We start from the raw sequence: 19154 nt of genomic DNA, 5'->3' as shown, positions 1-19154 counted from the left end.
AAAACAAATAAAAATAATGAATCGTAACTCACTTAAGGATAAATGGTTCCCCTTGCGGCGAATTAGTGCTAAACGGCGATCGACGAACGAAATCGCCCACTGGAAAAAATATGATAAAATATGTAAAATTAAATGTAAAATTCATTCGCAATACAACTTTATACATAAGCGAAAATAGAATGACTATAATTTTAATATCATTATCGTAATATAATCCAAAACAAACATAAATAACAAAGAAATCGGAATATTCATTCAATTAAAAACGCAGTCTTTTAACTTTAAATAAATATCTGGAATTGTAGCGCCTGAGAGTTCATTTATTCGAGTAAAAGTAGTCAGAATTTCGAAATATGTGGATACGTACCTCCAGGCGAGGCGGGCAGGTTGAGCCGCAGCTCGTGCTTGAGCAGGCGCCGCGCCAGCGTGGACGGCGCCGCGGCCACGCCGGGCGATGGCGTACTTCTACAAATTCACACGTTTATGTACTAAATATAGCAATGAGACATGCGATTTGTTTCATTTTCATTTCTGCATAGGATCATTAAACATTGGCATGCGTATTCTGGGTTGTCATCGTATTTTTTTTAATTAGCAACATTTTCAAAATTTTGATATTTTTACAGTAACACAAGTCTCCATTTTGCGGACTTTCAGCCAAAGATCTGAAAGTTTGGCTGGTATATCATATCCAACCTCTTAATAGACATACTCGTATAGTGCAGTTACGTCATTAAATCAACATAAAGCAAGATAAAATTGAAGTGGTTTAAGGAAAGTTTTCTTTATGAACACTTTACAGTAATGTGATAGTGTTTTCTTTATGAACACTTTACAGTAATGTGATAGTGTTTTCTTTATGTACACTTTACAGTAGCAAAGTGTTAGTTAGTGTTAGTATACTGACGTGTTGTTGTGTGTGGCGGCGGGTGTGGCGCGCAGCAGGCAGGCGGCGGCCAGCGCGCGCACGTGGTGGCGGCGCCGCACCAGGAACCCCATGCGCAGCACTATCACCACCGCCGTCGCCACGCACCTGACGAACACGACATGATCAATGTTTTATTGAGAAACTTATATTATGTATAGTCGGCGCCAAACTCCGCTCCGTCCGCTCTGAACATAGAAACGAGTCTAGTCAAATTGCAAATTGTAGATATTAGTGGGACGAATACAGCGTAGAGGCCCTCCTGACACCCGTTCGTTACAAGCTTTCGCCTACGGGTACATAGCTGCGTTATTGTGCCCGTACGTTGCAACGGAAAATATGCTTGTAGTTGTGCGCAACAACTTCAGAGTGGACTAGCAGTTTGGCGCGGACTATACCATTAGGTACATAAATATTTACTGGAGTTAATAGAACGAACTTGGACGGTTTTATAAAAAAGGGAAAAAAAATCTAAATATGTAACTTAAAAAATCGCACAAGTTACGTCTTAAAAATGAAAAAAAACAGGATAGATCAGGAACAAGACATCGTGTAGTATCGTATCAGATAAGTTACCGGAACCGCTTGACTCCCTGGCTGCGCGGCGGGGCGCGCGCGGGCAGGCGCAGGCCGCGCTCCAGTTCCGCGTAGCCCGCCAGCACGCGCTGCAGGTACCGCTTCTGCCACACCAGCGCCTTGCGCCAGCTCTCCAGCCGCAGGCACCGCCCGTGCAGGTACCGGATCTGAACGACGACGTACACGGTTACGCTCGATCACAACGACGAGAGGTGGAACTTACACACAATACTTGTGCATCGTGCACTATCTTACTACTACTTATTATATTCAACTAATAAATATGTTAAACAGAAAAGCTGTTCAAGATTAAATAAAAGTTGAATAAGTAAAATCAATTTGATATATGATAATATTTCGTATAAACGACAATATAAATACATAAATGTATATAAAAATATGATTAACGCAATAAACCGGTAAATTTTGTAAACTATTACGCAATGCACTAAATATTGTAAATTATTCCGTCTATAAAAACTTATGTCGAAAATTAAAAATAAATTTAAAAAGTTTTTACTTCAATTCAGTCAGTGAGTGCATATCTTGTCATTTCATTTTCAAAATTAGAAACTGACACACCGCCGTCATCTCCGCTGACGTTATTGTCATCCTCGCGCAAATGTCCTAACAGAATAGATTGATAATAAAAATTCCGCTGTTTTATAATGATAATATACATTTGATATAGATATTTGCATCAAAATATGGAGCACACAAAGAACGACTTGCAGTTGGTACCGAACATGATGTAAGTCATTTATAACAATTACAAAAAAGGCCGGTTGCATACATTGCCCAGCAAAGAAAAAGGTCCCGTTTTCCTTATAGCCATTAAATTAATTTAATTACTTCACACGTTCGTATATGCGCCACCGCAGAGGCCGCCAGGCATAGTACTGCGTGTATGGATTATACAAACAAATACTATAGCTGCAAGGAAAATGGCACCGGCACGGTATCATTATTCTTTACAGCATGTGCGGGGACCACCCTTCGATCACCAAGACCGAGCTGAACGCAAAGGAAAAGCCGGAGGAGAAAGAGAAGGAAGTCAAAAAGTACTCCTATGGCAGAATCACACCCACGGTTTGTAAAGTTGTTAAATATATTTTAACTTTAAATTATAATAAATATATTTCATTATAGTAATGAATATGTTTAATTAGATTAGAGGTCTGGAATATGTTTTTCTTTGGATTGGAGAGAATGATCGTTTCTCTTAATTTCTTGGATAGCCAAATCTCTGTCGAGGAGCATTTTGGAAATTCTTTTTTATCTTCTTTTTTCTTTTTTTTATATTGCGTATTAATATAATACATTTGTTTGGTGACAGTCCTCGCAGACGGAGCGCGGGGCGGAGCGCGGGGCGGAGCGCGGGGCGGAGCGCGGGGCGGAGCGCGGGGCGGAGCGCGGGGCGGAGCGCGCGGCGGAGCGCATGCGCGGCGTGCGGCGGCGCGCGCTGGAGCTGGCCGAGCGCGCCGACGTCGACGTGCACGCCAACCGCGCGCTCATACAAGGTACATGTTGGCTATTCACACTGCTCCACCACTGATCACCGTCTCCTCTTAGGTTGAGAAAGCAATATACCGGGGTCTGCTCAAATGATCATTGTCATACACTATTCCGTTTAAGCTGTAGTCGACCCATCAGCTCAAGTATACTTGTCACGTCCATGAGAACACGATGAAGAATTCTTTTCCAGTTTAGTCATCATTAAAATTAATGTTCATTTATGCAGAAAGCCACAGGTTTCCTTAATTATATTTGCCATTCTTGGTATATTCCATTTGCTATTGATCAACGACTGATCGCGTCCCTGTGTATTTATGAAAGTATTGTGGTGTGACTGTGTGTCAGCGGCGATAGGCAGCTTCCGGTGGCCGCCGTACCTGCTGTGCGTGTGGGTGCTGGTGCTGCTGCTGACGCACGCGCTGCACTGCCTCGTCGCCGTGCTCGAGCGCGCGCTGCCCGCCGTGCGGTGAGACCACACTACCGTTACTAAACTTTTACATATTCCATGTTGAGTTGTATACTTCATGATAGAATGAACATCTAGATTTTATGTATAAGCAGTACAACGTTCACGTTTGGGACATATAATTTTTCTCGCACGTTTCTTTACTGTTTAACGTACAGATGCCGTACTAAATACAGATCTAAATGTGTATTATGAGCAAAATTTTTATCATGAGATAATTAACTTTTACCCTCATAATTGTTTTTTGTTCTTGCGCGTAAGTTTGTTTATTTTAACAAACATTCCTCATGTGTCAAAATCATTTTTCTTGTAGATCTAACATTACACATCTTAAAATGTCCGTATTGAATTTTTCTATATTCGTAATTTCAACGTTATGTTGCAGCAAGCTGTGCCAGTACTTCCGCGCGTGGACGGAGGCGAGCTGGCGCGGCGGCGAGGCGCGGTCGCGCGCGTGTCCGCTGGCGCTGGCGGCGGCGGCGGGCGCGCTGTACGCGCTGTACGCCGCGCTGCTGGCGCTGCACGCCGCCGCGCTCTGGGCCATCGAGCCGCTCTGCGCCGACGACGACGCCGAGTCCGCGCAGCTCGCCGACTACACCGACGACGGCAGCAAGATACACCTGAACGCGAAGCAGTGATGCGCCCGAATTTTCGCGGTCGAAGCGTTTTTCAAATGTATCCATCGATCCTTTTAATACTATCAACATGTCCGAAAATAACCAGCACAGATACAGACTGTAAACTTCATTTATCTACATTCCGTAATAAAATATATATCAAATGTTGTGTATATTTTTACTATAAGAAGTATAAAATTAGCGATATCCTTAAAATATTAAACATTAAAACAAATTCTTTCAACAGTTTTATAATATTTATCAACAACATAAATACCTGTCACTGTACATAACAAACAAAAATAAATTAATAACTATCAATAAAATATTCGTTTAAAATAATAGCACTATCCCCTATATAATGTTTTATAATGTTTATTAACTGTATATAAATACGAATTACTAATCACAAAAATCTTGAACCTGTAGTAGAAATTTGTCTGGCTAGCTTACTTAAGAATTAATTATTTGGGGCAATTATTTCGTACAACACAGAGTAAACACTATTAGCGCGCATAATGTGCAGCGTACGCTAGCGACTTACAGCTTGCTCCTTGTCGTCGTTGCTGGCGGGCGCGGCGGGCGCGGCGGGCGCGGCGGGCGTGGCGGGCGTCTGCTGCAGCTCGAGCTGCGTGCGCGCGGGCAGCGGCGAGCGCGCGGCGGGGCTGGCGGCCAGGCAGCGCCGCAGCGACGCCAGCTCGCGCGACAGCTCCGTCTTGTGGCTCTGGATCTCCGTCTGCACACGACACATATACACTGATCGAGCGTTCTGTAACTGTACGATGCTGTCTGCGAGGCATTCGACTTTCTCAGTATCCTCGAAGACTATCCTGCCGTCGGGACGTGTGAGAGAGGGAGTGCTAAAAACGACTTCAGTACGAAATCGTCTAGCGATTTTGTAGAACGCCTGGTAAGAAAGGTGTATATCCTCCATGAGGGAGTTCCTGTCAGTCAGAATTCTTACTACACAGTGTCAATACACAGTGTAATAAGAATATTTTTTCGTAACTTTTATATTTACTCATTGTTTACTAAATAAGAACAACCACTAGTAACTAAAATACTTTTCCTTAGTCAAACAAACTTCCACCATATTTATGGGTATTATATTTATTTTGAAAATTATGTATATTGGACATATTATTTTTATTTTTATTCTATATTTTAGATTATACATTATTAATATATATCAATTAAAATCTATTTTATATTGAAAATAAACAATATAACAAATACAAACGTATCCACTTACCAATGCGTCATTGATAGGGCGTTGCTTGGAAGCGGAGTTGAGTTTGTTCTCCAGCTCCATGATGGTCGCACTCTGGGTACGTATCAGTTCCTTTGCTCGTACAAGTTCCACGCCCGCGTCGTGTTTTAATCTGAATATTAAAGTTACGTTACGTTAAGTTATTTGAAGGTGGTAGAACCCTTTGTGGTTCGACTCCAGCGGCACCACCGCCACACCTATTTTTACCTAACAACAGCAGTGTTAGGCGCTGTGTTCCGGTTTGAAGGGTGTGGTAAGGGAGACAGACTTTTCCGAGGCGTTCCAGCTTAGTCCTCAGGGGTAGCGGCACATCTGTGACCGACCACATGTAGGAATATCTGATCTTATCTGGGGTTGATTACAGATGTCCATGGGTGGCAGTAGCCGCTTACCATCAGGTGGACTGCATACTATTATTATAAAAATACCTTAGTAATATTTATTTGGTTTAATTCATAGTGTGATTATTGTAGATTGAATTTTGCAGTTTTAAAAAATAATGTTGTAAAATATTTCTTAATATTTTTGAATACAAAAATACAAATGTTTATAAAGTGTACCTGTATGTGATCCCTAAGCAATAATCAGTATGTAAAAAATATTAAGATTGTGTGTGAGATGAAACAATACATGATTGTTTGACTTTCTTTTTAAGTCGAAAAGTCCGCGAATTCCAATACTGGATGCATCTGTGTCGCTACGTCGTTATAAAAATGACAGTGAATATCTGTACTCTACGTGTAACATGCGCGCGTACGTCATTTGCACCAGTTTTTTCGTAACGTTTATTGTACAAGTATATAGCACCTCCTGAGGTCTGCGAGGTCCTGGCGCAGCGCGGCGCACTGCTGCGCGCGCGCGTCCAGCTCCTGTCGCGCGGTGCGGCGCGCCAGCTCCAGCGCGGCGCGCAGCTCGGCCGCCGCGCGCCGCTCCAGCTCCAGCTGCGCGCGGCACACGCTCAGCTCGCCCCGCAGCCGCGCGCTACTCTCCATCTGCAGCACACCGTACACGATAAACAGGGTGAATTTTTCAAATAGACCTCCAGGGACAAATCCGAAACTATAAGGATTAGCGAAAAATGTTGAAAGAAGTTACGAGGCCGATTTTGATAAAAACTAAAACTGCATCATTCGTTTTTTAAATATCTTATTTCTTAGCCGGGAATCGAACGAGTTCATTTTGAAAAAAAAATTACACCTATATTATTCCACTACCTGATAGATAGTATAGCTTATAAGAATCAAATTCTGTATAAACATCATTAAATGGTTCTTTATTGTATTTTTATTACTCTATTTATGGATTTAACACGTTCAATGCCAATACGCTTTCATTAATTCCTTCTGTAGTGCCACCTATATTTATAACATTGGATTCGCCGGACGAGTCGTCAGCACATGAACGAAATTTATATCGACTCTCAAAGCGAATCGTTGGAACGTGTTAATCCGCGAAATCATAGTTATCATTTCCTTACTTAGCTTAGCTTAGTTCAAAAAATAACATTATAAATAACAATAATATATTTTTTATATTATGCCAATTTTAGTGTTTCTAAACCATCTTAATATAACTAACTAAAATTTATAGATATTAAGTAAATCACAACTGATTCTTTAAAAAAATATTACAGGCTAACACTACAACTACTATAATTATTAATATCCTGAAAAAGAACAATACAAACCTCGTTTTTAAGTTGCTCGCTGGGCTCAGGCTGTGGTAGTTGACTCTCTAATTGCTGCACCCTCTTTAATAACTTCTGTTCCCTCTCTTGAACCTCTAGCTCTGATTTCATTGAGCTCTCTAGTCTACGTTTCAACATCTCAATCATGCTCGAATCTTGATTCTGTTGAGCAGTAAATTATATCATTATAAACAATGAATGGAGTAGCTGAACTTATATTTAGGTATCATACTGAGTCTAAACTAACCCTATTTTGTACTATTTCAGGTATTTGTATTTTTTACTATTTTAGAAATAACTTTGCATCACAAAGAAAATTTTGGGATTCTCGCGCTGTCTTCGTCCCGCTAATATCTACAATTTGCTGTTGCGACGTGACTCGTTTCTACATTGAGAGCGGAGTTGATGTTTGTCGCGGACTATACCTGCAGACTGTCGGCGGTGTCCTTGTGCGCGTCGAGCAGCAGCTGCAGGCGCGCGGCGGCGTCGCGCTCGGCCGCCAGGCGCAGGCTCGCCTGCTGCCACTCCGCCACCGCCTGCTCGCGGACCCTGCGCACGACGTATGTTTATATTGCGTACATTGTACATGCACTCTTAGAAGTGTTAACAATACACGTACATACTACTACTGGGTACATACCAGTATTGTACGTGTACGTGTACGCGTATAGGGTACATTTGAATGAGCTTGGATGGCTAAACCCGAAACTATAAGAAGTAGCAAAAAATGCTCAAAATAGTTACGGAGACTATTTTTTAAAAACGAAGGGTTAATAGTTACATTTAAAAATATTATTTTCCTAAGCGAGAATCACGAGACCAATTTGAAAAAAAAATCACCTGTATTACTACGTCATACTGTTACTTAAAAATTCTAGATGCGATATAATAAAAAAAGCATTTTTTTTTATTTTTTTCATATTTTTTCTTACCAAGCCCTCATTAATAAGTTTTTCAATATTAGCCTAAATGTATAATTAATATAAAGCTCCATCTAACCTGTTCAGTTCTGTGATGAGCGCATCCTTGTCCTGCAGGCGGGACTCCAGGTTGGTTAGTTGCAGCTGCAGCTTCTCGTTCTCGCTGCGCAGCCGCTGTACTCGCTCAGAAGACGACGAGTGGATCGAACTTGACGACCTGCATCAACACAATCATTTATTACTTCAGAGGAATATTGAATGATTCCTATAGTCCGATTCATAATGATTAGGTGTCCAAAGTGTATACGATGTTGACCTATCAAGAAAATATGTTTCAAATGGTAGTTACCTATTTTTGACGATATTGAAGTAATAAAATAATAATCTAAATAAATTAAGATCAATTTACATTTTCCAATATTTATATTACCTCAATTTCGTTCCAAACAGTAACAATAATAAAAACAAGGTTTTTATGGTAGAAAATTAAAATGTCATAATGGGAACACAAACGGGATCCAAAACATTTTACGTGCCGCTATTTTTAAGTTTCGTTTAAGTTTTTTGTTGAGTTTGTAAAGTTTTTGTTTCTTGTTAATTTGTTAGGGTTTACAATACCTGTCATCGTATTTTGACAATGACATTTCTTTGTTTACATTTTGGACACCTAATTATGAATCAGACTATAGAAATAATGGTTATTGTTCGGACAGACAGGCTTGAGTTGGCTATGGTAATACATACAATTTTAAACCATTATAAAGTAATACCATGTTAACAATATGAGAACTTACTTGGAAGTGTTTAAAGCTAGCCTCGGGATGTCTTCGTGTTCGTCACTGCTCGCGGATAGTATCTGCAAATTTTATTTTATAATATTAAGATTATTTCGTGATTTGTCTATATAAGTATAGTAAAGATTTAATTATAAATTTGGAAAGGTGCATTTTTTAATACAATCGTTTAAATACAAGAACGACACGTCATTTCGACGATCGTCGTACAGAGTCGCTGGTGTCCGGAACATTATCATGAACTGTCGCTCGTATACTAATTCCCTAAGAAGCAAAATCAGGTAAAGTCCGCGCCGAACTCCTAGCCCACTCTGAATATAGAAACGAGTTGCGAAGCAACAGCAAATTGTAGATATTAGCGGGACGAAGACAGCAATGGGCCTACGGCACCCTCCGCGGGTACATAGCTGCGTTAATATGCCCTTACTTTATTAAGGAGATTTGCTTGTAGCTGTGTTCGACCGCGTTGTCTCTCCGACTACACCTGCGCGTAATAAGTTCAGAGCGGCCTGGAAGTTTGGCGTGAACTATGTGTGTTATCGACCTGGTCCATGATGTCGTCGTCGAGCGTGTGCGAGTAGTGCAGCTGGTCGCGCAGCGCGCGCTCCAGCTCCGCCGTGGGCGAGCGCAGCGCCACCTCGCGCGCCGCGCTCGACCCGCGCACCGGGGAGCGACGCACTCTGTAGCAGATACCAATTGTAGTGTTATTCAGATTCACGATAAACTCATGGTTAAATGACTTCGTAATGATATCTTAAAAACAATCTCAAAGGAATGTGAAGTCTGCCAATTCGTACCTAACCGAGCTCTCCTTCAAAGCCGACGATGCATTGGCAACTCCTCCAAGATGCCGCGGCGCGGCGAATTATGGCTTAAACCCCTCTCACTCATATCGTACATTAAAGCAGTAGACGCAAATATTCTTTAAACAAAATTTATGTTAAAAGATGAGCTTTATATTTATATCCATTGTAATAACAAAAATAACAATATTGCAGATCAATGTTACACTATTATAAACTAATATCGTAACCTCATATCATTTTACTGTGACCCGAGGGAAATATCGTATTCCGTAAACCACAAACACGTGGTATTGACATCCACCGATCAGTCCTATATCAGTCGGAGCTAATATTAAGTTTAATCAGTGTACACAAATAGAAACTATTAGTATAAGCGAATTTAATGTATTGGAAATAAAAGGTATCTTCTTTCTTTATTATTTAATGTGGAAGTAGCAAAGAAGCATAGATATCCCATAGATATCTGTAATAAGCCTCAGATAAGATAAATTATTCCTAATAGCGGTTGGCCACAAATGCATTATTAGTCTTCAGAATTAAGTTGGAACGCCTCCATCACACCCTTCAAACCAGAACACAGTGTTTAACAGTGGCGAGTTAATATTTTTCTTTGCTAATCCTTGCTAGCTTTTATATAGCAGTATTTTAAACTCACTTAAGAAGCTCCCTCATCTCCTGCAGCTCCACCTCCAACTCCTGACATTTCTCGGCTTTCTCTCGTAATTTTTCTTTCAGTTCGCTCACATTCGATTCTTCTCTTAACCTTTGGTAACACAAAAAAAATGTTAAAGAAACTCATTTACATTGGTAATAAAAACAATTATTAATTCAATAAATTAGAAATATTTACAAGTGTGAAAGAAAGTTTAAAATTCGGTTTAAAAGTTCAATTTCGGCGTAATACATAAGTGTGAATTAGAAATTAGATATCAGTTTATTTAACGATGACTAAAAAAACATTATGATCAAGACTTCTTAGAATTCTTACTCTCTATATTATTCTCAACAGAGTCTATGAAGTTTTTCTACCAGAGAATTAACGAGATAGATACGAGTAATTTATGGATGTGTTCCTGTTATTTAGCCCTGGTTAGTTAAAACTATGTAGTTTTATATAAATTCTAAGGATTTAAGCTACGGATGGAGCTAAGTATAGTCTACGCATATTTTTTGTTTAGCTTTGACATCGCACACTGCTCTCCCTCGCACTCTAATGGAAAAATGGAAATGCACGCTTACACTCGGAATTTGGTTACTGTAATGGACAACAACAATGTATAGTCCACTTAAAACTGCTAGTCCGCTCTGAATATAGAAATGAATCTCGTCGCCATAGCAAATTGTATAACTACACCTGCTCGGAAGTTTTTTGCACCGCTTCTTCTTCATAGCGAATCACCTTCCGAAGCGGTGGTAGTTTGTTGACTTTCAAAAAGTACTCTATATGAATCAATTTTGAATAAATGAGATTTGAATTTGAACAACTTCAGAGCTGACTAGCAGTTTGGCGATAACTACAACAAACATTCTCCACCTGGCGGTGAGGTCGTGCAGCTGTTCCTCGAGGCGCGCCTTGTCGGCGGCGAGGCGCGCGGCGTCGCGGCGCAGCGCCTCCGCGCGCCGCCGCAGCTCGGCCGCGCCCGCCTCGCGCTCCGCCGCCTCCTTGCTGCTCTGGCTTAGGGTGTTCTTCAGCTCCGTCACGTCCAGCTTCGCTTTCGCTAGTTCGAAGGCCTGGAACAAATATGATACTTCTATCTATCGTTTCTGTTACTTGTGCCATTGAAGATATTAAAGTATCATAACCTGTTATTACATTGTACAGTTAACTTAATATATACTGGGTGATTTTCTCTAATGGGCCTTCAAGGCCAAATCCGAATCTATAAGGATTAATAAAAAATGCTGAAAGGAGTAACGAGGCCGATTTTAATAAAAAGCTAAAGCAGTCACTATACGATAGTGGAATAATACTGGGCATGTGTTTTTCTTATATTAACTCGTTCAGTTCCAAATTAGGAAAATAAATTAAAAAAATGTCTATTGATTCATCTTTAGCTTAAAAAGTGAAATCAATATTAGTGTGAAATCTGCTTCAAAAATATGTGCATTCTATTTTGTCTATTATTTGACATAATTAAGTACAATAGTAAGAAACTTATTCACAAAGTTTATTCCCTGAACTTCATTAATATTAAGACAAAACTTCATTATATTAAGACAAATATAAATTAAGTAACCAACCTTGTCATTTAGTTCCTTCTTGTTAAAATCAAGCTCATGCTGAAGCAGCGATATCTGCTTCTTTATCTTCGCCAGTTGTTTCTTGTCGTTGCTCGCCTGACGGTCCTGAGTTCTCTTCTCTTCTATGCTCTTGTTCCTCGGCGATGGACTTCTTGATACCATCTTCAGTTGTTCCTTCAATGCCGCTATTTCGTGGTGGTAAGAATTAATGTCTTCATTTAAAATCTCTATTTCAGTCTCCTTGTCCTTAAACCTATCTGTGAGATGTTTTAATTCATCTATTTTCGATGTCAATTCGTTGTTCAATGAATTTACTCTCTCAAGTTCCCTTTCGCTGTTTTGAAGTTTCAGTGATGCGTTCTCTTGGTCCTTTTCTAATTTACTCAACGTTAGCTTGAGTTCTGTATTAGTAGTGCTGAGTTGGACATTCTCTGCGTTTATTTTGGCAATGTCTCTATTCTGAGCTTCAACAGAATCTTGTATTTGGAATAATTCGTTGGTTTTCTCCTCTAAAGCTTCTTTCAAGTTCTCCAGTTCCTCCGTTTTGTCGTTCAGACATCTTTGCAAGTCGTCAAATCTATCCAAATGTTGGTTGAGGCTGTCAATTTGCTGATTCTTCTCAGAGACTAGCTGTTCCAATTTCTGTAATTCACTCATTTTTTCTCTCATCTGACGATTTTCAGACTCAAACTTCTCAAGGGCTGCATTTCTATTTTGCAACTCATCGATTCTCCCTTCCAATTCCATTAGTTTATTTGTCAAGTTACGTTTTTCTTTTGCAAGTTCCAAAATCATGTTTTCCCTGCGCAGTATGTCTTCTTTGAGCAAATGTAGGTCTTTCGATTTCTCGCTAGCTTCTTGAGTCAATTCTGTTAGTCTTTGCTCTAATAATTTCTTATTTGAGGAAAAACTTTCCAACTGGTTCTCGTAAAACTTTTTATCGTTTTCCATTGTAGCCATCGTATTCTCTAAGAGAGCTTTCAATTCCTCGACCTCTTCCTTCAAAGCTGGGAACTCGCAGAGTTGCTCTTCAGCGTTTTTCAATTCCGATTTGCACGTTTCTAACTCAGTTCTAGATTTCTTGATCTCGTGTTTCAACTGTGTCAAGATATCGGGGAAATTTTCCTGCTTGACATCCAATGTGATACCCAACTCCTTAAGAGACATATATTCTTCTTGCGTCTTATTATCGGTGGCTTCCAGAGAAAAGTTTATCTTCTTCGGTTCGACGCTAATATTTTTGTTGTCACTTACCTCCCTGTTTGGGAACATTGAGCAATTGTCTTGTATCTTTTGCGACATTGCCAGCTTTGCGGTGTCGCCAAACTTATCAGTGACCCCGAACACTGTGGTTTCATTAACATTCCTCTTATACTGCAAGTCTTTGTTTTGCGTTGACGTCAAATGCGCGGGGAGAGAGTCGGCGCGCGGCGTGTAGTTGGTTACATCAAAATGATCCACATACTCCAAGTTTAACGAACTCATGTTCGGCCGTTGCACATCCGGGGGTAATGTCTTATTGAAATGAGTTTTGTCTTTCTCTTGTACGCCAGACAGACTTAAATTATGAGCTTTAAGCTCAGCCCGACGCATTTGTAAATCCTGTTCGTCGAATTCAGATATAGAGACGATGTCACTTAGAGTTCTAGCAGATATCTTGCCTTCAATAACTGCTCGGTCTTCTTTATTTTGGTCCGGCTCATCCTCCAGTTTGAGCGCTGCGAATGAATCATATTCCAAATTAGATAGTTCCGTCTGGCCGGACAGACTTGTCATAGGTAACCTAAATACAAGTAATGCAATTGGAGTCGGTCCAACTGACAATGTAATGAACAATAATAAGTTTTTATTTGCGTGAATCAATGTCAAAGTCATTTGTTTTGGAAAATAAGTTTTAGATTATTCAAGAGCTAATATTTACTCTAGGTTGGAAACAAATAAAAAATAATATTAATCGCATTTATTAAATTAAATACGAGAATATTTTGTTATTACTTCCTCCACAGTACGTATCTTAAACGTTCTGCTATTTCTGACAAATGCACGTAATAAAACGTCAATTCACAGGTTTAGTTAAGACATGATAATATATATTGTAGTAATAAAATTAACATTACAGACCCCTGTCAACCAGCCACTTACCCATCAGGTCGTTCAACTGGTCCTCCTTAAATACCAGAGCCTTCTCCTGGTCCCTAACGGCCGCCTCCAGCTGCTCCTTGTCCATCTCCAAGCTCCTCGCCAGCCCTTCCAGCTGAGCGATTTTAGACTGTGCGTTCGAAAGTTCGCGTTCCAGTATGATCACTTTGTCTTTGGGGTTGCCTGTACGATAAAATGGGCAATCCTTTAAGTTATAATTTAATAATTTTCTAAAAAAAATAAAGCAGTTATTTCAGGATTTGAGTTGTTAATTCGTCTTTAATCGAAATGAAGATGTTCAATTATTAGGTACGGTAATACATCAAAGCTAGAAACTAATTTTCAACAAGTTTTCCTTTCTCAGGTATTTCCGTAGTTGGAGCTGCTAACAATAGTTCTGCTCTAATCTCGCAAGATATTGATTGATGATTTTGGGTAGTGTGTATTATTTTAATAAATACAACGTACATGAATTTCCATAGATCGCCTGATGTTGTTCACTGGACTTCTCCCTCTCTTCTAGATTTTGTTTTAGCCTCAGTAGCTGCTTGTCTTTCGATTCCAGTTCTTCTTTTAACCTTTGCACCTAAGACAAGATGACACAATATGTGATGAAGAACGACATGTATAGGGAAGTATCTAAGTTTTATTAACTTGCTACATCATTATAAACAGGGGTTTTACTCATTTGTTATTTTGTTAGACAGACAATAAAAGACTCTAACGCGCCGATAAAATGCGTTACTTGTGGGATTATTTTACTACAGTCAAAGACTGTAGTCAAAGACTGTAGTAAAATATATTATAAATATTAATAATTATAGATCCCTTTGTCCAGAATTTCCATTGCCCACGTTTAACTTTATATTACATCTGTCAATGTGTGCCAGAAGTCAATGAAAAAGCATATTTCATTAATGTAGTATGCAGTAGAGAACTACTATTCGATCCGTATGTGGTTGCGCGTTACCTCAGCGTGCGTGTCGTGCAGTTGCACGGTGAGGTGGCTGTGCGCGCTGTGCGCGAGCGCCTCCGCGTCGTTGCGCTGCTGCTGCAGGCGCGCCGACAGCGACGAGATGCGCAGCGCCTGCTCCGACATGCGCGCCTGCAGCACGTCCCGCTCCGCGCGCACCTCCTGCGGAACAACACAAGTACTCAGGTTAAGTAATTACTGCTGCCCATGGACAGTCAACGACCTAAATAGGAGAGGAAACCTAACTCATGCGCTTCTGCAGCGCTTCCTGCTCCGCGCGCACCTCCTGCACAATAACCCAAGTATTGAGGTTAAGTAATCACTGCTTCCAAAGGACTTTAAGACACATAAAGAGGAAAGGAACCCTATGCTGTGTTGCTGTTTTTGAGGACAGGTTAGATAAATGAGATTTCCAAACTTTGAACAAAATGTAGCAGCATTATAACAGTAACAGAAATAAAGAAATATGTATGGCGGCAGTGTCGCTGTCACTACAAAGAAATTTTACCGGTCTGTACGCCGGCATTTATCCGGCCAATATTTAAAGTTACATAAAAATTGAAGTGTGCAGATATAAGTACACGCGAGCGCAATTCACGTGGGGATTGCTCATAAATAATACATTTTCAATAGTTTAAAAAAAACTTTCAGTTTCAATTAAACTTTCTATCGTCAGTTTATATAATACAAAAAATATTTTTAAACACAAAAACATACTTCATCCAATTACAATGAAAAATATATATAAATTATATAAATACAATTGCAGAATGAGAAATATTTGGAATGTCTTACAAAATATCCAAATATAATTGAAAGGAAACAGGGGTGAAGTAACTTATAAAACCACATAGTAATATGAAACACACTGACACGACACCCCCTATTAAAACACACGTTCACATTCCACTACAGACCATACTTGTGCAATATACTTTATTTTCAACTAAGTTTTGCAAGACTAGTACCTTTTCTAAAAATGTGTAGTAATAGCAACTGTTACAGTTAAAGATCGGTTTACCGAGTGGCGGGCGACACGGTACAGCTGTGGCGGTCGGCGCGGCGCTAATAATACGCGGCCCACTTAGCGAGAAGATCACTGGGACACCGTTTGGTGAGCCATCGACGGCTCCCATTGACTGATGCTTGTGGAAATCGGAAACGGCTAGGCATTTCCAGCTCAGCACGTGCTAACATTTCGCGGGTTAAAGGATGAGTTTACATCGAAAGGATAATTTTGAATCAAAGGAAAGTGATTAAAGTCTTTATTTGTGACTTTATACGTATAATATATATGTAAAATACATGATAGATACACATTGCTGATAAAAGGTCGGTGCCCATTGATAGTGTAATAGAATGTTTCATCTTAATTTCAAAAATCTTATATAGGGCTGCAAGTCCAGTATATAGGGACCTAGTCAAGGTTGATAAGATATGAGATACCGACACCACGTAAGGTGCCCGCTTGCAACTTCCGACATCGAAGCTTTTCCTGGAGCAAAGAATCAATATCTGCATCTGAATTATTGCATATTAAATTCTAAAGCTAGCTCACCCGCTGAAAATAGCTTACAATTACAGCCAAAATTTTAAATAACAAGCGAATGTTATTGAAACTGAAGATTGTAACAGTATAATAACAGTATAATAATAAGATGATTTAAAAACACAACGGAAATAAACGCAGAGCTAAAAGCTTAAATGAAGTAAGATGAAATAGCCGAATAAAATAACATTTGATTCTACAATTTTAATCTACGTACACGTAATTCTTACTTCCATATTTTTTTTTAAAAGAAGCATCTAGAAATCACTCCAAAAGTATTCTTTGCGACGGTAAATTATCTGAAAAACAAATTTTCAATCTGAAAAATGTCCAACTGAGTGCATTAAATTGCACCGAACAGCTGTAATAACTCGTGTTTCTCGACTCGCCCTCGGGATGAGCGCGTGCTTTTGTTTCGAGTGGCTCGGAGATTCATTACACTCACTTACTGCTCATTAGTTCAATTTATGATGATGCTCCCGGCCATTTCAGTAGACTACTTTTAGACTATTCCAACTAAGTATAGAATATCTATTAAATATCGGCTTACAATCTTATAAGTTTTAGTGGTCAGGTTCAGTTCGGAATTTTTGATGTATGATGGCGACATGATAATCGCATATATTTACAATAACAAGGGAGACGTCACAGCATCGCTGATTTTGAAGAACAACTGTTTTTGTCCCTTTTTACCGCTTTTTCCCCTACTTTGCAAGCATCACATGTACAACGTCCATTATTTTTTAGTTACTTCTGGTTGTAAAACATTAAAATTTATAAGTTACGTTCGAAGTTTTAAGAGATAAAATGCTGCAAGTGCAAGTAAAATGATAATGATATAATTCCACGGTACCACGTGGAAAAACAATGAACTAAATGAGCATTGCAATGTTTTGTACTTTTATTTTGTTCCAACTTCCGTTCACGTCCTCGCCTGCATGTACTACCTATAATTATTTGTTTTCCCCATCCGTTCATTGCAAAATAATTGAACGTTATAGAAACAATTAGATTAGATATATTAGATAAACTCTTATCAGATGTTTCATATGTGCAATGACTCATATGAGTAGATTAATTGGCCTTTAACAACGTAATTTGTAAGCCCCTACTAGCCACTTGAAGCTCCCCTATGTCCCTCGTACAATGTAGTCAAAAATAGGTAACTAACAATTATTATAGAAACAAAACCCCAATGCTTAATATAGCTTATGTTTACTTTCATAATTTAGATGAATCTAACGACATCACATGTTAAGTAAAAACCCTTCGAGCCGGTTGGGCTATATAGCATGCCAAAGAAAGAGACCATGTATAAATAATTAAAAACTGATGACACACATGCATTTTTGTCATGTTAACAATTTTAAACCAAGTAGAATTATTTATGTATGTACTGAATAATTGACCAACTCCTCAAGCTCCTACCCAATTAGTACTTTATTCATATAAGCTCGTTGCTTCTAGGTGGTTGTTATTCTTCTGCAAAATAATAACAACCGCCAACCATTACTCTGTCATGCATAAATTTCAATTTAGCCTGAAACGGGGAATTAAGTCCATGATCCGTCCAATAAGGAAGAGAAAGATTTCTTAATCTGCGGAGAATAGCTCGCCTCTTTTATTATTATTTGCTCCGGCAATTGAGAATATTAAAGTTGATTGGAGCTCACTTTACCGATATTAATATGACAAGCGATAGACATATTGTTGGACAATCACGTGAAAGGAATATTTATTTGACCGTCAAGGTTCAAGACAGTTTAAATAAAGTATATCTTGCCAAATAAGTAGACCATTGATAGCGTTGAGCTGGAAGTAAAACTAAGTCAAAGTTTATCTGTTTAGTTAAGAAGCATATTATTATCTGTCTTTAATAATTTGGATAGAATCGCGAAAAATTACGACAGTACAACAAATTTTAAAATCTTTCTAACAATTTATAACAATGAGTGAGAAAACAGTCGAGTATAAATACACTGGTACAAGTTTGTGGGTGTTGGCAAAGTTTTAAACGTAAGAATGGATGAAGCCGAATACATCAGAAAATAATTCTGAATTTACTAAACAGTCACATGTGTACATAGGAACCTAAGCGCGTATATCTGAGAATGTTAAAATAATGTTATGAGGAATACACAAAGGGAATATCCGAAAATTAAAATACTATTTAACGCCCAAAAAGGTTTAACCTAAAATATGCCAGTCCGATCCACTCAAACCGCCACCCATAGTAATTTACAACCAGGTTCTAAGCGTATATCGCCTACCAGCATCGACAGTTATGTAGGTATATTTTTTACTTTAAAAAATGCCTTTTGTATTATATTATTTGATGACTTATTAAAGCTTTAATTCCAGGTCCAGCACGGTGACAGAAGTTAGATATTTAGATAGCCAAACAGTTTACGTCACACGTTAAAATGAAACCAAAACTCTGGCGTGCGGTAAACTTTCCGGAAAATCGTAAAATATTTATTTCTTTGTGAAACAATAATAGGCATGATATGCTTTCATAATATGGACTCTATAGATTAATTTGAAGAGGAAAGAAGGAAAATTCGAAGATGAAAGAAATTACTTAAAATATTGTTTTTAAAAACTATTTACCTACATAAGTTATGTAAAAAAATACATGTAAATATTAATTTCACGGTAAAAATCCATATTGTGTTA

General features: G+C 39.0%; 2 protein-coding genes across 11 annotated transcripts in view; one reads left to right on the top strand and one right to left on the bottom strand.

Moving 5' to 3' along the window:
* The window catches only part of LOC140754145 (uncharacterized), a 61655-nt gene that overhangs the window by 2253 nt on the left and 40248 nt on the right, over nt 1-19154 (bottom strand). For 6 of the 7 annotated variants that reach the window (XM_073089073.1, XM_073089075.1, XM_073089074.1 and 3 more), the window contains 14 exons: nt 14927-15091; nt 14425-14542; nt 13960-14139; nt 11818-13535; nt 11111-11307; nt 10232-10339; nt 9315-9450; nt 8771-8832; nt 8056-8193; nt 7482-7605; nt 7057-7218; nt 6177-6361; nt 5352-5481; nt 4617-4835 (listed from right to left, as the gene is read on the bottom strand). In XM_073089073.1, the coding sequence (XP_072945174.1) occupies nt 4632-4835; nt 5352-5481; nt 6177-6361; nt 7057-7218; nt 7482-7605; nt 8056-8193; nt 8771-8832; nt 9315-9450; nt 10232-10339; nt 11111-11307; nt 11818-13535; nt 13960-14139; nt 14425-14542; nt 14927-15091 (3627 nt within the window). In that variant the 3' untranslated portion in view covers nt 4617-4631. Of the gene's footprint in view, nt 1-32; nt 100-367; nt 463-907; nt 1034-1501; nt 1669-3397; nt 3418-4616; nt 4836-5351; nt 5482-6176; nt 6362-7056; nt 7219-7481; nt 7606-8055; nt 8194-8770; nt 8833-9314; nt 9451-10231; nt 10340-11110; nt 11308-11817; nt 13536-13959; nt 14140-14424; nt 14543-14926; nt 15092-19154 lie in introns of those variants that run through there. The other variant, XM_073089079.1, reaches the window with a different exon arrangement.
* On the top strand, nt 2060-4266 carry LOC140754147 (uncharacterized). Of its 4 annotated transcripts, none has more exons than XM_073089085.1 (6): nt 2060-2252; nt 2479-2590; nt 2838-2880; nt 2929-3021; nt 3362-3482; nt 3868-4266. In XM_073089085.1, exons 1-6 carry the CDS (start codon nt 2209-2211, stop codon nt 4118-4120), a joined length of 666 nt encoding a protein of 221 aa, XP_072945186.1. In that variant the 5' UTR covers nt 2060-2208; the 3' UTR covers nt 4121-4266. The 4 variants fall into 4 exon arrangements, with proteins under 4 accessions (XP_072945186.1, XP_072945184.1, XP_072945185.1 ...); XM_073089084.1 differs by having other exon boundaries at nt 2061-2252; nt 2838-2892; XM_073089083.1 differs by having other exon boundaries at nt 2838-3021; nt 3371-3482.

This window comes from Epargyreus clarus, unplaced genomic scaffold, assembly GCF_041222505.1.
Source record: "Epargyreus clarus isolate Ecla_fem2 unplaced genomic scaffold, WU_Ecla_fem_2.2 ptg000027l, whole genome shotgun sequence".
NCBI lineage: Eukaryota > Metazoa > Arthropoda > Insecta > Lepidoptera > Hesperiidae > Epargyreus > Epargyreus clarus.
Note: the sequence above shows the minus strand (reverse complement) of the source record. Positions and strands in the feature narration are given on the sequence as shown.

Bases quoted from the DNA above. Each gene is read 5' to 3' on its own strand.
- LOC140754147 (XM_073089081.1), top strand. From the start codon at position 2,209: ATGGAGCACACAAAGAACGACTTGCAGTTGGTACCGAACATGAT. The intron at 2,253-2,478 runs GTAAGTCATTTA...TATTCTTTACAG, and splicing joins CAGTTGGTACCGAACATGAT to CATGTGCGGGGACCACCCTT. The intron at 3,022-3,361 runs GTACATGTTGGC...ACTGTGTGTCAG, and splicing joins CAACCGCGCGCTCATACAAG to CGGCGATAGGCAGCTTCCGG.